General features: G+C 37.0%; 1 protein-coding gene across 4 annotated transcripts in view; it reads right to left on the bottom strand.

Annotated features, from left to right (window-relative positions):
• Nucleotides 1-1,633: 1,633 nt before the first annotated feature.
• LOC129038376 (cytochrome b5 reductase 4) overlaps nucleotides 1,634-24,026 on the bottom strand; it is a 129,211-nt gene continuing 106,818 nt past the window's right edge. For 2 of the 4 annotated variants that reach the window (XM_054491312.2, XM_063666373.1), the window contains one exon: nucleotides 1,634-3,042. In XM_054491312.2, the coding sequence (XP_054347287.2) occupies nucleotides 3,039-3,042 (4 nt within the window). In that variant the 3' untranslated portion in view covers nucleotides 1,634-3,038. Of the gene's footprint in view, nucleotides 3,043-4,416; nucleotides 4,541-24,026 lie in introns of those variants that run through there. The other 2 variants (XM_063666370.1, XM_063666371.1) reach the window with 1 other exon arrangement.

Here is a 24,026-nt window from a genome sequence, read left to right as displayed (position 1 = left end):
GCTTCAGTTCCTCTTCCAGCAATCCTGTTATGATTCCTTAATATGGAGTGAGGGATTCTGTCTCTCTCATATCACTTTTTGCATATTTCTAATGTAGCATTTATTATGAGGCACCGTAATTGCTGGTCTATTTATTTGCATGCCTAATTACACTAAGAACATTTTCATTAAAATAAAAAATTCCATTACACTGAGGGATGGAACTATTACCCCTGAGTAGGCTCAGAGGACATCAGGAATTCTAAGTCACCAAGGAGATCAAATTGATGGGCGACAATACAGACATATATAAACAAGCTCTTCCAAATACTTCCATATTACTTAGGTGCTTGCCAATGCTGGAGAAAGGGAAATCCATATTATCTGTGGGTCTTGACTACATCTGGATGGAGGGGATGGGGGCGGGGGGTGGTTCATCAGCTTGGCAAAGTGCCAAATGCTAAAAGAAATCAGCACATGGACTATGACTTAGAAATAAATTATGTAGATAGTCATTGCTTTCTTATTTTCTTTTCACTTGCCTGCCATGCTGTGATTTAGCATTTATGAGCTCTGCAGTGAATCAGTGTTTTAAGAAAATAGAAGATCCTTTTTCTCTTGACTCTAAGGTTACATAGAAATTTGTTATGCAATAAAAACAACATTAACATTCTCTGAAAATATTCCCTTGGAACATACCTTCTAGGGCTCTCCAAAAGCTCCAAAGAAGGGTTTCAAAATTTTTCCTTTAAAGAACAACTTGAGTCTAGCACCTCTCAGAGGAAATGCCAGGCTCAATTTTTCTTGGCTTAATTTCATTTCAGAAATAGTACACTTTCTTCTTCCTCCTCTCAAGCTCTGCTCCCTAGTCCTAGGAATAAAAGAAGTCACAGCAAAGCAGCTGCATTTCATAGATAATAAAGGTAAGAGCAAAAATAATGATATTGAAGACAAAAGTACATTAGAGAGAAATGACAAAACCAGAGACTAATTCTTTAAAAAATGCTAATAACTAAAACTTTGAAAGTATTGATGAATGAGAGGAGAGAGAGCAAGTAAATAGTAGAAATAAAAAAATGGCTTTAACTGCATATATAGAAAGAATACCAAAAATAAAATAATTTGAACAAATTTTTTGCCAATAAATTAGAAAAGTTAGGTAAACAATTTTCTAGGTAACATGTTAGCAAAAATAATTCAAAGAAAAAAATCACAGAACCAAATAGACTTAAAAATATTAAAGATAATCTATAAAGGAATTTTAAAAACTGCCCGTGGGTTTGGGGAAGAGGGCAGAAACAGTTTTACAAGTGAGATCTACCAACTGTTAATGGAGCAGATTCCTGTCATGTAGGAATTATACCTTAGATTCTTATGCTGCAATGTCATAGATATGTGTCTCTCACCTTCATTGGGCCTCATCTTCCATCTATCAAGGTATAAGTTTATCCATGTATAAGGCTGGCTTATACATTCTGTCCTAGAAATGTGTTCTAGATCTTCTCTAGGACAAGGAGGGACCTTCTACTCTATGGTGGAACACACAGATCCTAGAAGAGACCAGGTTTGGGGATTTTTCCCCTGTTAACAAACAAACAAACAAACAAACAGGAGAAATAGGAGAAAAAAACCCAAAACCTGGTCTCTTCTAGGATCTGTGTGTTTCCTTAAAGTCTTAGTTTGATTATGTTCCAGGTAGTATGAGTGACTCCATTTTGGTTTGGTCTGCTCTGTTGGGGCCTTGTGCATGAGTTCAGTCAAAAACAATGGCCTCCCATAATTTTGTTTAAAAACTCCCCTTTTTGGTCAGGTTCTCACTTAGGTGAGAGTGTGACCAAAACTTAGGGCTTTTGTGTCACTCTTAGTTACCATCATTTTGGGTTTCCAGTCTCAGCATGTCATTCATAGGTTACAGTGTCCTCATGGTCACACATTTCTTTCAGCTCTTGTCATTCCAGTTGGAGAGACCACTTGACTTTCTAGAGATGGCTGCATGCAAAAATTTAAATTTTTGAGAGAATACAGCATACCAGGGAGACTACTACTATGAATATCAGGAGCATAACACGAAGAGTTACCCAAGATCCCCATACCCAAACCACCTAAAATTAAATGGATCAAAGAATAAGCTAGATAAAGGGTCTGCCTGCTTAACTAAGCAGTCTCTTCATTAATCCGCTACAGCTGAATCTCTGTAATACCTGATGTGATGTATTTCTCCACAGGCCACAAGTGCCAGCAGCTGCACAGATACTTCTCTGTTTAGCCAGTAAGTAATCTACAGCAATTCTATTATTTAGCATAATTTTCACAAGAGAATTTAAAGTCTGTTTTGCAACCATAGCCTTTACAATAGAATCTGCTATAGAGCTTATTATGAGGGATACATTTCTAGTCACTGTCTCTTTTACCCCAAACCATGGTGGAAAAGGACCTAATAAATAATGCCCTTCTAGAAGAGTGAAGGCCTCCTGGCATTGCTCTCTTTAACCCATGATGTGGGTTAAGAAGAGTGAACAAATGTGTTATTTCTGACTGATTATGAGGCCACATATGTACCTTTAAAATTTCTGACCTTCATTGGGCCTCATCTTCCATCTATCAAGGTATAAGCTTATCCATGTATAAGGCTGGCTTCAAAATCCTTCACAAATAAAAGTATACACAATTAGTGCACACAACAGACCCCCTTTTCACTTCTGTTGTTCATAGAGGCATAAGCAAGGGAAAAATATTCAAAGATAAGAGTCTCATGATAGTAGAGAAGTCTTGATGCATGATCTTGGGAAAAAGCTGTTCATATCAAGGATGCAATCTTCTGGGAAGAAACTTCCTTGGTTAGCTTTACCTTAAGGGTTCCATTGGATATAGTTCCAAGGGTGTGGATGAAGCCGTCTCAGTTGTGAAATTATTAGCCCAAGGTTCAAGGTCCTGAAGTTTTGCTGCAGTATGGATGCCAAGGGCAGTCTTTCTCTGAGGCTCTCAGAAGATCCGATCTTCAGGTTCTAAATTATGAAGAGGTTGATGGTCCTCAGTAAGTGAACCATGAAATGCTTTCTTTACCTGGTGAAAATACATGGTGGTATAATAATCTACTATTATAATGTAACAGCCCTCTTGCATGGGAAAGCTTTTATACAACCAGAAAACATGCATTGAAAATGACAACTGAATGAAATCCCTCTATAAATGTCTGAGTGGCCCATCAAGTTGCCAAATGTACCTAAAGCTTTGTCTTCCAAGGAATATGGGTTTCACAAACCAAACATTCATCATAAACTATTTTAGCAATTTAGAAATCACCACACCAATATATATTTAATTTGGATCATTTTATGTTTTCCATGATGAGTCACAGAATGCAGAACTTTTAATAACAAAAGTTTTGAGGACTCAGAAAGGACAAGGCAGCCCTCCTGGTTCTCCATGAGCCCATGCTTAATGTTGGACTTATGTTCTCTTGAATACCAGTTGTTTATCCAATTTAGGTGCATAGCACTGATAACTAATGGGTTATCATAGGTAATTCTACTTAGACCATGGAGTTCATTCAAATTGTATATCTAAACAATTTCAGTATTGGTTGATTTAGCATGAAAATCTGGGAAAGTAGTTTCTTGGTATTCAGTTAATTTTTGTTCTACCTGGGTTAGTGGTTTTATAAACCAGTCAGTCTTTTCATTAAAGTTATAGGAATTCTCACCTGTATTCAAGAGTGCTTTTCAGGGTCCTTTCCATCCTTTCGTAAACCTCCTAAAATATATCATATTCTAGGATTTTCAGTGCTTGTGAAGTTTTCAGAAACTGCATCAGAATTAAGCAATTAATTGTGGAAATGACTTTAAACAGTCATAAAAACACAATTGACATGGAAATTTGGTTATTTCTGTGATCTACAATAACTAACATAATACCTGATATGGTTTGCCTCTGTGTCCCCATCCTAATCTCATCTTGAATTGTACTCTGATAATTCCCATGTGTTGTGGGAGGGTCTCAGTGGGAGATAATTCAATCATGGGGGTGGTTTCTCCCATACTATTGTCATGGTAGTGAATAAGTCTCACAAGATCTGATGGTTTTATCTGGAGTTTCCACTTTTGCATCTTCCTCATTCTCTGTTTGCCTGCTGCCATCCATGTAAGATAGGACTTGCTCCTTCTTGCCTTCCACCATGATTGTGAGGCTTCCCCAGCCATGTGGAGCTGTAAGTCCAATGAAACCTCTTTCTTTTGTAAATTGCCCAGTCTCAGGTATGTCCTCATCAGCAGCATGAAAATGGACTAATACGATAACCGTAATTATGATTGATAGTATATATTTAGTCATATTAGAATTTTAGAAATCCCATACAATTTTGGAACATATATTAACATTCACTAAAATATAACCTGAAGAAAAGTAAACATTATTTTTTATGTTGACAATACTTCCCATGTAACTTAACATGTCAAATAATCCTGTTTACCTATCTTTTGCATGCTTCAGGGGCCCTCTGTAGTATCCCAAAGTTAGAGGTTGGAAAAGACAATTCTGAAGCTGAAATTTGATTTTGGGAAACCTGTAAAATATGTTAAAGATTTCAAACACTTGATATTATAAAATAGAATTCCAGGTCACCATAAATCATTTATTTTGCCAAAATAATGACTCAAAAACTTCAAAACGGCAAAAACTTCTACTTATTGATAGAGGGAACATTTAGCTTTCCAATCTGTCTCTTGTCTTTCCCTTCTTTTTCCTGTAGTTTATTTAAAAGGCAAGCAAAAATCTTTCATTATCCTTTAATATTAGATGAAAATCTTGTTCAAGACAGAAAGCCAAATTTCACCCTTGCATTAGTGTACTCTTAATGTCAACCCCAATCTTTAATAAAACTTTACAGACAAATCTGTCCAACCTTAATCAGTTTTTCTTACAATAGCTGCAAAGAAAATTAAATACCTAGGAACTGATTTAACCAAAGAAGTGAAATATTTCCACAATAAAAATTATAAAACACTGGTGAAAGAAATTGAAGAGGTCACACAAAAAAATGGAGAGATATTCCTAGTTCATAGATTGGAAGAACCAATTTTATTTAAATGTCCATACTACCCAAACCAATCTAGAGATTCTATGCAATCCTTATCAAAATACCAATGACATTCCTCACAAAGTAAAAGAAACAATCTGAAAAATTTTAAGGAACCACAAAAGATCCAGGATAGCCAAAACCATTCTGAGCAAAAAGAACAAAACTGTAGGAATCACTTTACCAATTCAAATTATACTACAGAGCTATAGTAACCAAAACAGCATGGTACTGGCATAGAAACAGACACATAAACCAATGAAGCAGAAACCAATGAAGTGAATAGAGAACCCTGAAACAAATCTATACATCTTCAGTGAACCCATTTTTGACAAAGGCTCCAAAAACATACATTGAGGAAAGGACGGTCTCAATAAATGGTGCTGGGGAAACTAGATATCCATATGTGGAAGAATGAAAGTAAACACTTATCTCTTGCCATTTACGAAAATAAAATGATTAAAGATTGAAATATAAAACCTTATACAAAGAAACTCCTACAAGAAAACACTGGAGAAAATCTCCAGGAAATTGATCTGGGGAAAAATTTTCTTAAGTAATGCCCACAAGCACAGACAACCAAAGCAAAAATGGATAAATGGAATCACATCAAGTTAAAAAGATTCTGCAGAGTGAAGGAAACAATAAAATGAAGAGACAACCCACACAATGGGAGAAAATATTTGCAAATTGCCCATTTGACAAGGGAGTAATAACCAGAATAAATAACAAGCACAAACAACTCAATAGAAAAAGAATCTAATAATCTGATTTAAAAATGGGCAAAATATTTGAATAGACATTTTTCAAAAGATGACATGCTAATAGCAAACAGTTATATGAAATGGTGCTCAACATCACTGATCATCAGAGAAGTACAAATTTAAACTGCAATGAGATGTCATCTCACCCCAGTTAAAATGGCTTTTATCCAAAAGACAGACAATAACAAATGCTGTTGAAGATATGGAGAAAAGGGAACTCTTGTACACTGTTGGTGGGAATGTAAATTACTAAAACTACTAGAAAATAGTTTAGAGGTCCCTTAAACAACTAAAAATAGAGCTACCATATGATCCAACAATCCCACTACTAGTAATACCCCCCCAAAAATGAAATCAGGATATTAAAGAGATATCTGCACTCCCATGTTTATTAAAGCACTATTTGCAATAGCCAAGATTTGGAACCCACTTAAGTGTCCATCAGCAGACAAATGGACAAAGAAAATGTGGTACATGTACATGATGGAGTACTATTCAGCCATAAAAAAAGAAGAAGACCCCATCATTTGCAACAATATAGATGGAACTGGTGGTCATTATGTTAAGTGAAATAAGCCAGACACAGAAAGACAAACTTTGCACGTTCTCACTTATTTGTGAGAGCTAAAAAATTAAAACAATTGAACTCCTGGAGATAGAGAGAAGAAGGATGGTTACCATAGGTTGGGAAGGGTAGTGGGAAGATTGGAAGGAAGTGAGGATGGTTAATGGGTACAAAAAATAGAAAAAAATGAATAAGACCTAGTGTTTTATAGCACAACAGGTTTACTACAGTCAATAATAATTGTACATTTAAAAATAACTAAGAGTGTAATTAAATTGTTTGTAACACAAAGGATAAATGCTGGAGGTGACAGATATTCCATTTACCCTGAGGGGATGATTACATATTGTATGCCTGTATCAAAATACCTTATATATCCCATAAATACATACACCTACTATGTACCCATAAAAATTAAAAATTAAAAAAGCACTATATAAATATTAGCCATTATTATTTAAGATTTAATGGTCAAGAGAACAAAAAATAGAATATTTAGTTGTGAACACACCTCCAAGAATGTTACTCTACATCTCACAGAACACCTCGTGCACAAATGTAAGGCCTTCCTCTGCAGCCCAAGCTTGTATGTTGGGGCCTGAGGGAACTGGTAGTTATCTGAGAGAATCATTCTGGCACAAGAGGACAGAGCTCCAGGGTTTTATTACTGAGTGCACAGGTGGCACTTTCTCATAGTACTTTTAAATCTGTAGTCTTCCTGAAACTATGTTGAGTGCAGGAAACCCTGTCCTTGGTTTCCTTTGCCACTTCCTAACTAGATGAGGGAGAGCATACTTTCTTCTAATGGTTTACTGTGCAGAATTTCCACCTCACAGTTTAGAATAATAAATTCAATATTTTAAAATATGACCAGTACGTATATTAAAAAATACCACAAAATATATGAAATGTAACAAAACCTAGATGTTGTGTAATGATTTTCTGTGATTTTTTTCCTCAAGTAGGTGGCTATTCTGATAATTGCCTGTGACAATTCTTGTATAAATAAAATAACTTGCTCAGAATGTGGAAACCCTCAGCCTAACAAACACTTGGATGCATTTTACTAAAAATTTCAGGCTTTTCCTTTACACATGTTTAAAGAGCAATTGCAGAGCACAAATAACTGCTTTTCTCAGCATGTTTTAAATGAGGAAATAGAATTGTAATGCAGCATTGTCTCTCTCTCTCTCTCTTTCTCTCTGTCTCTCCAATTTCATCTCCGTCTACTCTTCTTGCTTATTTTAAGGACATCTACCCAGGCTGACTGTGTAGATGTAGACACTACAATAAAAACAGTCCCCTTGCTGTTCCAATTACCATGGCCTAAGAGGGCTAATTAGAAAATCGTGTGTCAGAACATAAACTCTGAATTTGAAAAAGAAAGTTGCCAACACATTTTTAGCTTTACTTCCAAGTTCCCAGTTGATATAAAGCTGTGAAAGAAAAATAAGAACTTGGGACCCCAATTCATTATGCCAAAAGGAACAAATGAAGCTGAAAGCTGAGTCATGCAAGAAGCCGCCTTTCCTTTTGTTCCTAAGCAGATAGCTAGAGATAAAAAGTTAAATAATTCCAGAGGTAGCTTATCTTATGTAAAGTGCCAATTTATTGAGCATGAGATGAATACATAATTGACTATTCCTGTACCCGCTCCTTTTCTCTTACACCATAGGGATTACTATACCCTACCCCTCTCCCCTCCAGCCTACATTTTCCCTTTAAATATTGAAGCCCTCAAAGTTATCTTTGGAGAAAGACTCAGACCACAGACTGTTCCTGTGGGTCCATGTTATTTTCTTCCCGGCATGTCTTTAACCTTGGCAAAATAAACTTCTGAATTGATTGAGACCTGTCTCAGATACTCTTTGGTTTATAAACTAGTGGCCAATGGAAGAGACGAGGTGGCCTGATCTTTGACAAATCTATCCGTGCTTGGTACGAGCTTGGCCTATCTTTATTGCTCTAACCAGTAATACAATTTGCTGAGGTCTGGGAGGTCCCTTCAGAGAATCATTGCTCTCCCCAAATTTGGTTGAGGTCTAAGGTTCATTTTGCTTTATAACTCCTTTCCTGGAGTTTTACTCACTTCCAACAAGGAAGATTAGTTTTCCTGTTTCCATGATGATGGATGGCCAGCAACTCCTTTCTGGAGTTTCTGCTGCCTTCCAACAGAGAAACTGAGTTTGAGTTTTTTCCTGCTTCATAGATGGTAGACAGCAGTGTTCAGCCTGAGCCTCATTCCTAGGTAAGCAGCTCAATTGGAGTTTCATCTTGAAAATTCTCCTTAGTGACTGAAATTTAAGATTGACAAATAACTGGTCTTAATTTCTCCTTACCATTAAAAGTCCTCAGTAATCATATTTGTTTTGTTATTTTGGTTTTCTTCCATCAGATTTGATTAACTCTACCTGACTTGGTCAAATTTGAATGAGAATTCCAAATAATGGGGAACAAGGCCTCCGGATTCACTAAAATTCCATGCAGCTGCAAAAAAGAAAAAAAAGGCACGCATTTGGTTTCTCTGTTCACTTCCTTTCTTTAAAAATTGTCCTCTCATTTACTTTTCTTCTACTCTATTTGTCTGTTATAAAGTTTTGGTGCCGCAAAAGAAATAGCACTAGAATATAATATTTTCTTTTTAATTCTCAGCAAGGCAAGGTACTTCTATAGAAGAGTGGAGCAATGGTGAGCGCACACTTGGACAAGGGAGGGGAAGGGGTTCTTATCCCTGACGCACGTGGCCCCTGCTGCTGTGTTGTTCCCCTACTGGCTAGGGTTAGACTGCACAGGATAAACTAATTCTAATTGGCTAATTTAAAGAGAGTGACGGGGTGAGTGGTTTGGCGGGAAAAATGGTTATGCAGGGTGGAGAATGAGTCAGAGTGGAGCAGGTGGCAGGTAATCAGAATGAGTCAGGGTGGAGCAGGTAAACTGAGTGAGTCAGGGTGGAACAGGTGATTGAAATGAGTCAGGGTTGAGCAGGTAATCGAAAAAGATTGCTTTATGAGGAAGTTAAGTTTAAAAGTAGAAGGCAAAGAATTGAACATACTGACATATTGATTCTTTGAAAAGAAATTTAGAACTCATATCTAACATCTCCTTCTCCTTTTGCCATCTTCAGTACCCAGTGGAAAAAAATAGAGAAGGCGTCTAATGACTCAGACCCCTTAAAGAACTCAGAATTAAGGTGCCACTCACCCCTTTTTGAGCTGTTCTGCTTTCGCTGTGGAGTTTTAAGAGTCATATGCTGATTCTTCTCAGGTCTAAAGCTCTGCTTTCTTGTATTGCATTACCTGATTTCTTTGGCTTTTGGGAGTACCAGAGATCACCTTGCACTGTGAGAGTATTTGCTTTTGGTGTGTGTAATGCTGCATGAGAGCTACAATGTTGGGGTGGCTGAGGGCAGTTTACAGGAAATGGTCATTACTATAGGGGACGACTACTCTTTCTGTTTTTAATGTTTAGATAAGAAAATCATCATTCTCAGTAAACTATCGCAAGAACAAAAAACCAAACACCGCATATTCTCACTCATAGGTGGGAATTGAACAATGAGAACACATGGACACAGGAAGGGGAACATCACACTTCGGGGACTGTTGTGGGGTGGGGGGAGGGGGGAGGGATAGCATTGGGAGATATACCTGATGCTAGATGACGAGTTAGTGGGTGCAGCGCACCAGCATGGCACATGTATACATATGTAACTTACTTGCACATTGCGCACATGTACCATAAAACCTAAAGTATAATAATTAAAAAAAAAAAAAAATCCTGCATACTTTCTTCGCCCCATTCCTTAAAGGCCTGTACCCTAAAGCCAGTAACCTAATTAAGCAGCTAAGTTGAAAATACCACCTTTAAAGAAAATTTCTATTTTGTAAGGGCATATCTGTCTCTGCACCTAAGCCATTAGGAACTTTAACTAGGGGTAAGACAATAGCTTAAAGTTTACATACTTGTTTCACATAATTCATATCTTTGGAGATGCAAATTTAGAATTACCTAGTTAACAATTATTTAGGACATGGAACAGATAATGAAGAGGTTAATAGTCTAAAGTAGGGAAAGGAGAATTTTTGAATACAGGCAAATGAAAAATTTTAAATCTATAAGATCTGCCTCTGAGTCTGTTGTCTGTATGTTCATATGTGTCATGTGAAAATATTTCAGTACCAATTATATGAAAGACATCTAATTAGTTGGCTTAAAGAAAAGTAAACATTTCTCAGACTAATAGAAGCTAGCTCAGAGGCTTTTCAGTTCACATGACTTTAGTCATCTTTGGTAAGATTAATTTGGTTAATTTAGTCTCAAAATTTTCTCCAGCAATTTAAAATCTTAAGGTCACGTTATGTTAAATTAAGTAATCCTATGTTTTCCCTGGGAATTAGGGTTACTGAGAGAATAGTAGGAGAATAAGATGTGGTTTTGGTGAAGTTTGCAAAAAAACAATGAGGATGTGATTTTTGCTTAAGAAAAGGTACTTTTTTTTTTTTTTTCCAATTTAAAGGACCTTTCTACTGGTGTTGAGACAAAAACCACTATTTGCATCCAACCATTTGTGGTAAACTGGTAAGTTTGTATTAATATCTCATGGGTAGAGTTCTGAAGTAAAAGCTATAGGATCTTTATTTGTACGAGTATGTATATGTGCTTAGATGTGTTTATCTGTACATATGTGTATGCATGCTTAGGTGAGTTAAGGTGTACATACATGTGTTTTGTTATGTGTTGTGGCCACAAGGTACCAAATTGGATTAGAAATAAAGGACTACTCAGGAATTAAGTAAATGAGCCAAAATGCTTTGCAAGTTCACGTGACATAAGTAAATTGCTAATAAACAAGCTGGCTTTAAAGTTATTGGTAAAATAAAATTAGAAACGTCTTCAGAATTGTCAGCCTACATTATTGTTTAGATTTATTAGCTAGGAAGTTTTCTATTTATCTCTGCTAAATATTATGAGGTGTCAAGATTTAGCATGAGTTATAAAGCTGTAAATGTAGCCCAAAAGAGAATTTTATCTTGTATAATTTTTTGATAACTAAGAAATTTAATATTATTGTGAGAGAGAAGAGAGAAAGAAATCAACTAGGCAGATAGTTAGGGCAAGAGTCCTCAGTAGAATTCCCTTCCAACAAAAAGCAGCTTCTCTTCTAACAAAAAGCAGCCCAACAAGTCATTTCTCTTTTAGCAAAGAGCAGCCTGAAAGATCAGGCTGCAAACACAGATAAGGAAGGCAAGTTCTAACACAGAATGGGACCTCGTATGTAATCAACAAGTTTTGCTGATATATATTGAGCCCCAGTAGAGCACACTCCTCTCCCTTCTTGGAAATGCTCAGACAAGGAGGCTTGCACAGGGGAAGTGCCTGCAGCAGTACTGATAAGAAGAGCGACCCTGGACCAGGCACATCCACCACAGAGGGTTCTGACCCTCTCCTCTTTTTTTTTTCCCACACATACGCAGTAGGAAGAGATAAGTGAGATGGAGTAACTCAGACTAAGGAGCCCACATGTGCACTAGAAAGGTTGGGGTGAAGACTGTCAGAAATTTGTGCCATATGCAAATGAAACACCTAGTCCTGATATTTTTTTTTTGTGCAGTATATAAATGGAACACACCTCCCCACCAGTTTGTCTATAAAAACCTTTGCATTTCACTGTAAAATGGCAACCCATTTTTCTAGGACCCCTCTTGGTGCCAGAGAGCTTTCTTCCTTTTGCTTATTAAAATTCTGCTCTAACTTCACCTTTGGAGTGTCCAGGTCCTTGATTTCCTCAGCCATGAGACCAAGAACTTTGGGTGACAACCCAGACAACAAGGCTGGTTTCAATTGGTTTAACTAAAACAACTAAATCTTGAATTATTGGCAACTCCCCCACCACCTATTCATTTAACCTTAAGGTTCTTACTTAGGTAAACACCTGAAATCCACAGGCTATATAAATGGATACTAGGGAAATAACTTTACATGATTATCATAGTTTTCATAACGAATCTAGGTAAATTATTAAGAAATTAATTGATTAGGTAAGTATAATGGAATAAATGCTTATAAAAAACTTGTCATATAATTTAGAATCTAAAGTTAAATTAATAATATTAATTAAATGGGTCATTTCCAATATTTTAAAAAAATTATAGGAAAACATTTTTCTAAAAAATAATGTGTCCTTATGAAAAAAATAATTTTTGTCTACTTCAAAGGTTATTTAAGGGTTATTTATAAAACAAGGTAAAGGAACCATTAAGAGAGATGACAAGAAAGTTGTAAATATAAAGAGGTATTAAAAGGAATATAATTTTATATGAGAAACAATTTTGTATTATAAATTTTTTGCCCTAAAATAAAATGCCTGGTTATTTAAGAAAAAAGAATGTTTAGGATAAAACAGGAAGTCCAAACATGTCATAAATGGTTTGTGTAAATTGTAATAGGGTTTGTAAAAAGAGAATTTATGAAAAAAACCTATGTGATCAAGTTGGCTATAATTAAAAGGAAATTGATTTACTCTTAATAAAAGATATTAAAAGGTACTGATTTATTTTTAATAAAATTACAAGAGATTTTAATTTTTTAAACCCAAAAGTTCTTTTATTGCATCTCACTGTGTTTAGCTTTGTTTACCCTTTGAGAAGGCCTGAGATAATAACTTTCTTCTTCAACTCTTTCATCAGCTCCTGTAACTTTTTTTCCTTAGGTTCTAACTGATGTTGTCCTGCTGCTAAAAACGTTTTATCTTAAAGTTCTAAAGGAAATGTTTTCTTCTAACATAACATTCTGGGCTCTTGACTTTATGAAATCAAAAACTTTCACTTATGACCCAGGATACACTCTTCCTATGTCTAACTAATTCAAGTACCATCTTCATTCATTTTGACTTGCAGATTATCCAAACAGACTCCCCATAACGAAAAGCAATCACACTGCAGAAGTTCTTTTTTTTTTCCTTTTGGTAACCAGCCTAACAGATTTTATGTTTTATTGAAATAATTCCTATGTCATTGTTAGTAAATTTTTTATTTGCCTAGAAAATTGAGATTAAAAAATAAGTTTATTACATCCATATAACTTTCTGTATTGCTTTTAAAGTCCTCATGCTGTTAAGTTATAGGGCTTTGACTCCTAGATCTAAAAAGGACACCAAGTCCTGCTAAATCTTAAACAGTGACAGCAGTTAAATTATCATCTTCAGATTTGGGAGAAGATGACAATCAAATAAAGTACATTCGTAAGACACAGTGCCATAAATGAAAACTATTCAACTCCTCTAGGCCCAGGGACTATCACAGAAGTGGTGGGTGTGTGAGATTGTAAGGGCCGATTTTGAGAAAGAACATTAGTTCAGAGTTTCTCTATGCATTAAACATTAATATCAAAGGCACACTGATGAAAGATTAGCATCTGGGCACCTGTGTCAGATTAACAGGGTTTTCTTGGAGCATTAACTGACTTTTTAATAAAAAACAGGTTATAAAAATGTTTATAGAAATTATATATTACGGTCAAGATGATTAAAGTTTAATAGTTTTTTTATAAGATTTGAGAGACAGATTTAATTGGCCTCATGCTGTCTTTCTTAGGGTTATAATTTGGGAAAGTAAGTCTCCTCTCTCTAAAAGTTTTTGCTTTCTTTTCCCCAAATCTTTGAATTATTACTTTGGCTAAATGAATGACTTATTTTACAATGACCTGTGATCCTGTTTTGTGATATCAAGTGTTTTAAACTTTTGTTTTTTGAAAAACTTTCCAAAATCAAATTCTAAATTCAATCTTTTTGACCTCATTACTTTTTTGATATTAGGCCCCCTGAAATCCAAAAGAGACATATTTGGCTTATTTGGTATCATAAAATCATACAGGAATTATTGCCAAATATGAAATGGTGTTTAATCTTCTTTAGATTATATTTACATAAACATGCTTTTAGTAGGTGTTCCAAAATTATATGAGATTCCTGTGATTCTGGTAGTCTTAGTATATATTATCAGTAGTAATAATGATTGTTATGTAAAATTGACACAGAAATAACAAAATTTCCTTGTCAGTTGTATCTTTAACTATGGCTAAGACTTTTGTCATTCACAATTGTTGTCTTACTTTGATCCTTTTATAGGGTGGTTTATAATCAGCTATAGAACTCTGAGGAGTATTATTAAATATAGGTTTCAGATAAATTTAGAAATTATGCCATTGGGCCAGGAATGGTAAGTCACACCTGTAATCCCAGCACTTTGGGAGGCCGAGGCAGGTGGATCACCTGAGGTTAGGAGTTCGAGACCAGCCTGGCCAACATGGTGAAACCCCATCTCTACTAAAAATACAAAAATTAGCCAGCCATGGTGGTGGGCGCCTGTAATCCCAGCTACTCATGAGGCTGAGGCAGGAGAATCACTTGAACCCAGGAAGCAGAGGTTGCAGTGAGCTGAGATCAAGCCATTGCACTCCCATCTGGGCAACAAAAGTGAAATTCCGTCTTAAAAAAAAAAAGATAAAGAAATTGTGCCATTGGAATAGAATGAAAAACTTCCAGAACTTTTATGGAGAGCCGAATGTATTCATGAAGTTTACTGATCCAATATCAAGCAGAACAGGACTGAATAGAATATTGAAATACTATTTTATGACTTGTTCAAAACATTTGCTGATTCTTTTGTCAGAGTCAAGAAAACTTTCTCTTCTTTTAAGCTATTTATAGCTTTTAAAAATTGAGCAAAGTATACTCTAATGAGCAAGATTTAAAACATAATTTCTTTCTACCTAATTTCTCCAAAATTTGGAAACTATTTGTCAGTATTCTTAACTTATGGTAATATAGTTATTTGCATAAGTTCAATAAGAATTTATTTCATAACAAGACACAACTGGAGACATGGTTATTTTATGAAGCTTTTGACTGGAATGACATAGTTTCAGATGGCCTTGAGAAAATGAGGCTGACTTATGGAATTGATAAGAGCCCCTTGGAAAGGCTGGCCTCATACCTTGTCCTTTACAGGGTTCTAACTTCTGGTAAGTAAGGAATGTCACTTTCTGACAGGTCCAGGAACCCCAGGTTTTCTTGGGACCTCAAAAAGAGAGGAATTAACCCAATTCATTCAGTTATCTGTGGGCACAGATAAATCCTTGGCTGAGCTTGAGACTTTTAAAAAGATTTCTTATGGAGAAGTGTCCAGCAAAGCCATTTTTTTTAGAGAGCCTATATGGCAAATGATGACTCTTGCTGCACTTTATGCAAATAATCAAGCCAAGTATAATAAGACTAAAACTTATTTTACAAATAATTGGTACTACTCTCATTTTGTCTTTAATAAAATTGGGGAATTGGAGAGAGAAAAATTACATTTAAAAATAAACTATAGTACACCTGTTATTATTAATACATTCTAGCCTTGTCCAGTGTTTTTCCATTTTTATTATTTTCTGCAATTTGGACCGAATCCTAAATTTTTTGTAGCTATAAATCTCCAAAATAATGTTTTCAATTTCTTTTCCTTTTCCCCCCATTTTCCCAGATTTGAAATCACTAAAAAAAATTAAGCAGCACTTTTCTTAAAGCCCTGTGAACTGAAGTTAGACAACTTAAACTTCAATGGAAAATAACAGCAACATATTTATATACATAAACCATTTTCATACCTGCCTACTGATATATGGACTTCAGGGTAATATGGCCTATATCAGTTTTCTAGGATTGTCCTCCCTGTTTTGTTTCTCATTTCCTCCTTTTTTCTCTGTTCTCTTTCTCCCTTACTCCCCCTAATTCTACTTCATGGGATGTGGGACTTCACAACCTACTAAAAATGAGCTTGCCTAACAACATGGGACCTATCCATCTACGAATAAACTGTCATAGTCATAAGAGATCAGACAAAAGCCAAGACCAGAGACTCAGTTCTTTTAAAATGCCTTTGCTGAAAGATTTTAAAATGAAAGGGGGGATAAATGTGAAAGGAAAAGAAAAACTTGGACCCCAATTCACTATGCCAAAAGGAAAAAAATAAGCTGAAAGCTGTGTCATGCAAGATGCTACCTCTCCTTTTGTTCCTAAGCAAATAGCTACATATAAAAGGATAAATATCTCCAAATAGCTACTCTATGTTCACCTTATCTTATGTAAAGTGCTGATTTACTGAGCATGCGATGAATACATAATTAACTATTCCCCTACCTGTTCCTTCTCTCTTGCAACATGGGGATTACTATCCCTTCCCTTTTTCCCCCGCAGCCCACTTTCCCCCTTTAAATATTGAAGCTTTTAAATTCATCTTTGGAGAAAGGCACAGACCACAGACTGTTTCTGTGACTTTGTGTGTTTTTCTTCTGGGCATGTCCTTAACCTTGGCAAAATAAACTTACAAATTGATTGAGACTGTCTCAGATACTTTTTGGTTTATAAAGCAATGAACAAAATGTACAACAACATGTAAGTGGTTTGTTTCTTCTAACCTAGCCAAGCTTATGCAATGTCTGTATGTTCTTTGCCTTCATGGCTAGAATTATGGCTTTCATGATTTAATGTGCATATTATTGGACCAAACTTGAAGGTGTCTCTTCATGGCCCTGTTTGTCATTAATTGCTTGCCTTTTAGGTCTATCTGCTCCAAAAGTTCTCCCCACTCTGCCACTGGAGTTCTTCCTTGTTTCAGTTATTCACACATCAGCTTCACAGTTGCTGCATGTACTATTACTTATTTTACATTTTTATTTTGATCAAACTTAAATTGACATATTTCTCTAAGCTCATTCTTGAACTAAGCACTAACAACTGCAAAAATGCACATAAGATTTATCGCAAATTCGAAGAAAATGTTCACAAAACATATCTGACCAAGGTCTTGTATCCAGAATACATAAAGCTTACAACTCAATATGAAAACAACCCAATTAAAAACGGGCAAAAGATTAAATAGATGCCCTACAGAAGACAATACACCAATAGCCAATGAGCATGTGTTAACATGTTCAACTTGGTTAGACATCAGACAAGTGCAAAGTAAAACCAATGAAAATAGCTTTGCTCTTCCTCTAGGATCCTTGGAATGATATTCCTCCTTTCCTTATATTTTTGTATTATGCTAGAATAAATCCTATTTTGGATTTTTAAAATTTGCTCAGTTTTGAATGAGGAGTAACCTTGCCCTGATCTTCTCAACAGATAGGTATATAAACTGTCTTTGGCCCTATTCTTTGCCTGTTTGGGTGCTGTTCTAATTCCTTTTCAGATGTATACCTAGATGGTTCATGTGCACAACTCCTAACTCAATTCCCAGTGTTTACTTGTTTTTTTCCTAGCATGGATTATCTAAGATATGATTTTCTCAAGCCTGGTTTTCTCACATTCTGAAAAAAACTGAAAGCATGAATGTTGTAAACCCTTAGCATAAACTGCTAATAACCCTCTTGTTCCTGTTCCCCCTCAGAGAACTTTACTTATGGAAATTACACCTTCCAGGACTCATGTTGCTTCTGATAGTCTTCCACCTGGTTCATATACAATTATTTTGGGGAGTTAACAATCTTTAGGTGTAGAGTGAAGTACTAGTGGATAAGACAGAAACTGTGATTGCCTTAAAAATCAGTCTCACAAAGAAGAGTGAAATTGCCATTTGCTCCTTTGGAAAGATCTTGTGGCCTGGCGCGGTGGCTCATGCCCATAATCCGAACACTTTGGGAGGCTGAGGCGGGTGGATCACCTGAGGTCAGGAGTTCGAGACCAGCCTGGCCAACATGGTGAAATCCTGTCCCTACTAAAATACAAAATTAGCTGGGCATCATAGCGCATGCCTGTAATCCCAGCTACTCAGGAGACTGAGGTAGAAGAATCACTTGAACCCAGGAGACAGAGGTTGCAGTGAGCCGAGATTGTGCCATTGCACTCCAGCCTGGGCAAAAAGAGTGAAACTCTGTCTAAGAAAAAAAAAATAGGAAAGATCTTTTGTGGTCTGACTAAACCATGAGGGAGGTAGTATTGTGAACCTTTGATTCCATCTCACAGCCCAGTTCTCTAGGAGTTTAACTTAGTGAAAATTCTTCTCAAAGTTTAGTAATAGTTTGATCAGCAGAGCTAATTTTAATCCACTTCACCCCAGAAATATTTAAATGGAAAATACAGAGAGACTGGAGACCACATGACATTTTTTATTATGCATTTGCATTATTTCACATCTTCAGAATAACAATACTAATACAACCACTGCCAAAACTACGGAAATAGTTTAGCATATATCTATACTCTTTCTTTTTTAACCCTCATTTTGTTTTAGTTCTACAAGTTTAATGTTCTCCAATCCTTTTATTGATGACTCTCTAGTCTTTCTGGTTGTTTAAAGCTTGTTCTTTTATAGATTACTTAGGAAAGGCTTTGGAAAACAATATTTCCCAAGTTTTTGCATTCTATACTGGTTTATGCCTTTATATTCACCATTAAGTTTTGTTGGGTGTAAAATCCTTGGCTCACATTTTTTTCCATCAGGATATCAAATGTGGTACAACACTTTCTTAAGGCATAAGACAATGCTGTTGAAAAGTCTGGTGATGATCTAATTTTCTTTCCCTTTTAAGTAATTAGTTTTTGTTTAGATAACTAAAGGCATTTACTTTTTATGGTTCAGTAATTTTACTAAAATTTATATTAATGTTGGTCTTTTTGGATGTATACTCTCTGGTGCTCTTTCAACATTAATTTCAATTTTTTTTTGTTAATTTCAGGATGATTTTTCATTAAGTAGAGTTTTTAGTATTCTTTTCCTTTGATTTTTGTCTTTAAGGACTACTATTATTCATATGTTGGATATTCTTTGCCTATCTTCACTATTTACTACTTCCTCTAGAATCCTTTTTATTTGTTTTATTTTTTGAGATGGAGTTTCACTCTTGTTGCCCAGGCTGGAGTGCAAAGGTGCAATCTCTGCTCACCGCAACCTCCGCCTCCCAGGTTCAGGCAATTATCCTGCCTCAGCCTCCCAAGTAGCAGGGATTACAGGCATATGCTACCACACCTGGCTAATTTTGTATTTTTAGTAGAGACACGGTTTCTCCATGTTGGTCAGGCTGGTCTCAAACTCCCAACCTCAGGTGATCCACCCGCCTCGGCCTCCCAAAGTGCTGGGATTACAGGCATGAGCCACCACACATGGGCCTCCTTTTCTTATTTTTATTTTTTTTAAAGATTTACATTCTTTTTACTCTTTTCTTCTTATATAATATGTATTTCCTCTTGTGTTCTTTCTAGTTTAGTCTTAGTATCCAAAAACATTTTTATATCTTTACTGAGATATGGTTCAAATTAGATAAAATTCATCTACTTAAAATGTACAATTCAACATTTTTAGGTATATTCATAAGTATGTGCAACCATAACCACAGTCAACTTTAGAATATTTTAGCATTTCAAAAACACCCTCCCAACCCTTTAGTTATTATCCCCTATCCCTGTATCTCCTGAGCAGCCACTTAATTACTTTATGTCTCATAGATTTGCCTGTTCTAGACATTTCATGGGAATAGAATCACTGCTGATAAAGACATACCCAAGAGATTAAACCAATAAACCAAGAAAAAGAGGTTTAATTGGACTTACAGTTCCACACGGCTGGGGAGGCCTCAGAATCATGGCGGTAGGTTAAAGATACTTCTTACAGGGTGGCAGCAAGAGAAATGAGTAAGATGCAAAAGCGGAACCCCCTGATAAAACCATCAGATCTCATGAGGCTTATTCTCTACCATGAGAACAGTATGGGGGAAATCACCCCCATGATTCAAATTATCTTCCACCAGGTCCCACGTACAACACATGGGAATTATGGGAGTACAATTCAAGATGAAATTTGGGTGGGGACACAGAGCCAAACCATATCATCCCACCCCTGGCCCCTCCAAATCTTATGTCCTCACATTTCAAAACCAATCATGCATTCCCAACAGTACCCCAAAGTCTTAACTCATTTCAGCATTAACCCAAAAGTCCACAGTTCAAAAGTCTCATCTGAGACAAGGCAAGTCCCTTCCACTTATGAGCCTGTAAAATCAAAAGCAAGCTAGTTACTGCCTAGATACAATGAGGGTACAGGTATTGGGTAAATACAGCCATTCCAAAGGGGAGAAATTGGCCAAAACAAAAGGGGTTTTGTTTTGGCCCATGCAAGTCCAAAATCCAGCGGGGCAGTCAAATTTTAAAGCTCCAAAATGATCACCTTTGACTCCAGGTCTCACATCCAGGTCACACTGATGCAAGAGGTGGGTTCCCATGGTCTTGGGCAGCTCTGGCCCTGTGGCTTTCAGGGTACAGCCTCCATCCTGGCTGCTTTCATGGGCTGGTGTTGAGTGTCTGCAGCTTTTCCAGGCACCTGGTACAAGTTGTAAGTCGATCTACCATTCTGGGGTCTGGAGGACAGTGGTCCTCTTCTCACAGCTCCACCAGGCGGTGTCCCAGTAGGGACTCTGTGAGGGGGCTCCAACCCCACATTTCCCTTCTGCACTGCCCTAGCAGAGGTTCTCCATGATAGCCCTGCCCCTGCAGCAAACTTCTGCCTGGGCATCCAGGCATTTCCATACATCTTCTGAAATCTAGGCAGAGGTTCCCAAACCCCATTTCTTGACTTCTGCACACTCACATGCTCAACATCACATGGAAGTTGCCAAGGCTTAAGGCTTTCACCCTCTGAAGCCATGGCCTGAGCTTTATTTTGGCCCCTTTCAGCCATGGCTGGAGTGGCTAGGAAACAGGGCACCAAGTCCTTAGACTGCACACAGCACAAGGACCCTAGGCCTTGCCCACAAAACCATTTTTACCATTTTTTCCTCCTAGACCTCCAGGTCTGTGATAGAAGAGGCTGCCACAAATGTCTCTGACATGTCCTGGAGACATTTTCCCCATTGTTTTGGAAATTAACATTCAGCTCCTTGTTACTTATGCAAATATCTACAGCCAGCTTGAATTTCTCCTCAGAAAACAGGATTTTCTTTTCTATCGTATTGTCAAGCTGCTAATTTTCTGAACTTTAATGCTCTGCTTCCCTTTTAAAACTGAATGCCTTTAACAACACTTGAGTCACCTCTTGAATGCTTTGCTGCTTAGAAATTTCTTCCACCAGATACCCTTAATCATCTCTCTCAAGTTCAGAGTTCCACAAATCTCCTGGGCAGGGACAAAATGCCGCCAGTCTCTTTGTTAAATCATAACAAGAGTCACCTTTGCTCCAATTCTCAACAGGTTCCTCATCTCCACCTGAGGCCACCTCAGCCTAGATTTCATTGTCCATATCATTATTTTTGTCAAAGACATTCAACAAGTCTCAAGGAAGTTCCAAACTTTCCCATTTTCCTGTCTTCTTCTGAGCCCTCCAAACTGTTCCAATCTCTGCCTGTTACCAAGTTCCAAAGTTGCTTCCACATTTCCTGGTATCTTTGCAGCAACACCCTGCTCTACTGGTACCAATTTACTATATTAGTCCATTTTCATGCTGCTGATAAAAGACTTACCTGAGACTGGGAAAAAAAAGAGGTTTAATTGGACTTACAGTTCCACATGGCCGGGGAGGCCTCAGAATCATGGCAGGAGGTGAAAGGCACTTCTTACATGGCAGCCGCAAGAGAAAATGCGTAAGATGCAAAAGCGGAAACCCCTGATAAAACCACCAGGTCTTGTGAGAGTTATTCACTACCATGAGAACAGTATGAGGGAAACTGCCCCCATGATTCAAATTATCTCCCACTGGGTCCCTCCCACAACACACAGGAATTATGAGAGTACAATTCAAGATGAGATTTGGGTGGTGACACAGAGCCAAACCATATCAGGATGTTTGGGTTGTTTCCACATTTTAACTCTATGTATAATGCTGCACCCAAGATAAGGCTTCCGTTCCATGAATGCGGGCTATGCATCAAAAGAGAACTTTAACAAAGAAAGTAAACTCATTTTTGAATTTTAAGATTACTCTGGCATTCTGTTTTGAGGTCTGCTAAACTTGCAATGCTGGGTGAAGATGACTTCACAATAAAACCAATGTTGAAAGACACCAAGAGAGTAACTAGTTGAGATTCCATTTTTCCTTTATAATTTATTTGCTACAATTTTAAATACTGTAGATCATACAGAATCTGTTTTTTTCTGCCCAAAAATGGGGGTCTGTTATCAACAGACTCAGCCCCAACCTGGTTCAGGACAAGCTTGTGTGGTTCAGAAGATAGATCACAAAGCAGGTTGTACCCATGCCTTTGCCAGCATAATGAAGTTGACTCTTTTGGGGTGTCAAAGCTCCTCTCATGTTCTGTTACATTAAAGTAAAAACTGAGGGCCCACAGCAAGGGCCCCTATCTAGACAAAACCTAATCATCTTATCTTGGACAAATTTCTCTGTTCTTTCTATAGCCTGTGGTAGACAAAATGTGCCCATCAAAGATGTCAACACCCAAATGCTGCAACCTTTGAATATATTATACAGGAAAAGAGACTTTACAGCTATAACTAAAATTATAGATTTTTAAAATAGGAAGATTACCCTGGATATCTGGATGGGTCCAATCTAACCACATGAGATCTTAAAAGCAGTGAACTCTTGCTAGGGCAAGAAAGATATGGCAGAAGGGGAATTCAGAGAGATTGAAAGCATAAGATTCATCTACCAATGCTGAAGAGGCCCACAAGGGAATTCAGAGAGACTGAAAGCATGAGATTCATCTACTAATGCTGAAGAGGGCCACACAGAAAGTATGAGAAGGAATGTGGGCAGATTCTAGAAATAAAGACTAGCCTACAGCTAACAGCTGGCAAGGAAATGGGGAACTCAGTCCTACAACAGCAAGGAACTGAAATCTACCTAATGAGGCTGAAAGAACTCTTATCTAGGGACTTCCCCTTACAGCCTCTAGCTAAGAGTTCAGCTCAGCTGACAATCTGATTTCAGCCTTGTGAGGCTTTAAGCAGAGGACCCAGTTGAGCCATATTGTGCCTAGATTTCTGTGCCATGGAACTGTGAGATAATAAATGGGTGTTGTTTTAAGCTACTAAGTTTGTAGTAATTTGATCTAGCAGCAACAGAAAATACATAAACTTTTTTTTTAAAAAAAGCAGAATTTGCAAGCAAAGAATTTGAGTGTAATTCTTTTTCTTCATTGCAAATATGTGATGTAGGAGTCTTTGAGTTATTTGCTTGAGAATAACAGTGATAAACTATACTCCTATCTGTGCTCCTCAGTATTTGGTTGCATTCATTGGAAGACTGAGGCTCTACTTAGGGGATTTTTTCCTCCAAGTCCTTCTAGAATACCCTGGAATGGAGAATGAATTTTAGGAGATCAGGACTGCAGCATGAAGATGAATTATCAAGCTACTGTACTAATCCAGCTGAGGGATGATAGGACAGGGTTAGCTGGTATGGAAGAGCAGACTGGAGAAGGGGACATTGATGTTGATTCCTAATAGTTCTAGAATGGCTTACTAGGTGGATGGTGGGGTGGTAGGCAGGAAGTAAATGGATATTGAAAACTGAAGCTCAGCTGATTCTCAAATTAGTCACTCCCATTTGGGAGTTAACATGTAAGTTGATAAAATCATGTCAGTGGAGATTACCCAGGAGATACTTATGGATTTATTTTAAAATATAAAACATAAAAGGAGGAATGAGGAAGC

This window comes from Pongo pygmaeus, chromosome 5 (assembly GCF_028885625.2).
Source record: "Pongo pygmaeus isolate AG05252 chromosome 5, NHGRI_mPonPyg2-v2.0_pri, whole genome shotgun sequence".
NCBI lineage: Eukaryota > Metazoa > Chordata > Mammalia > Primates > Hominidae > Pongo > Pongo pygmaeus.
The sequence above is the reverse complement of the archived record's forward strand: the minus strand, read 5'-3'. Positions and strand labels throughout refer to the sequence as shown.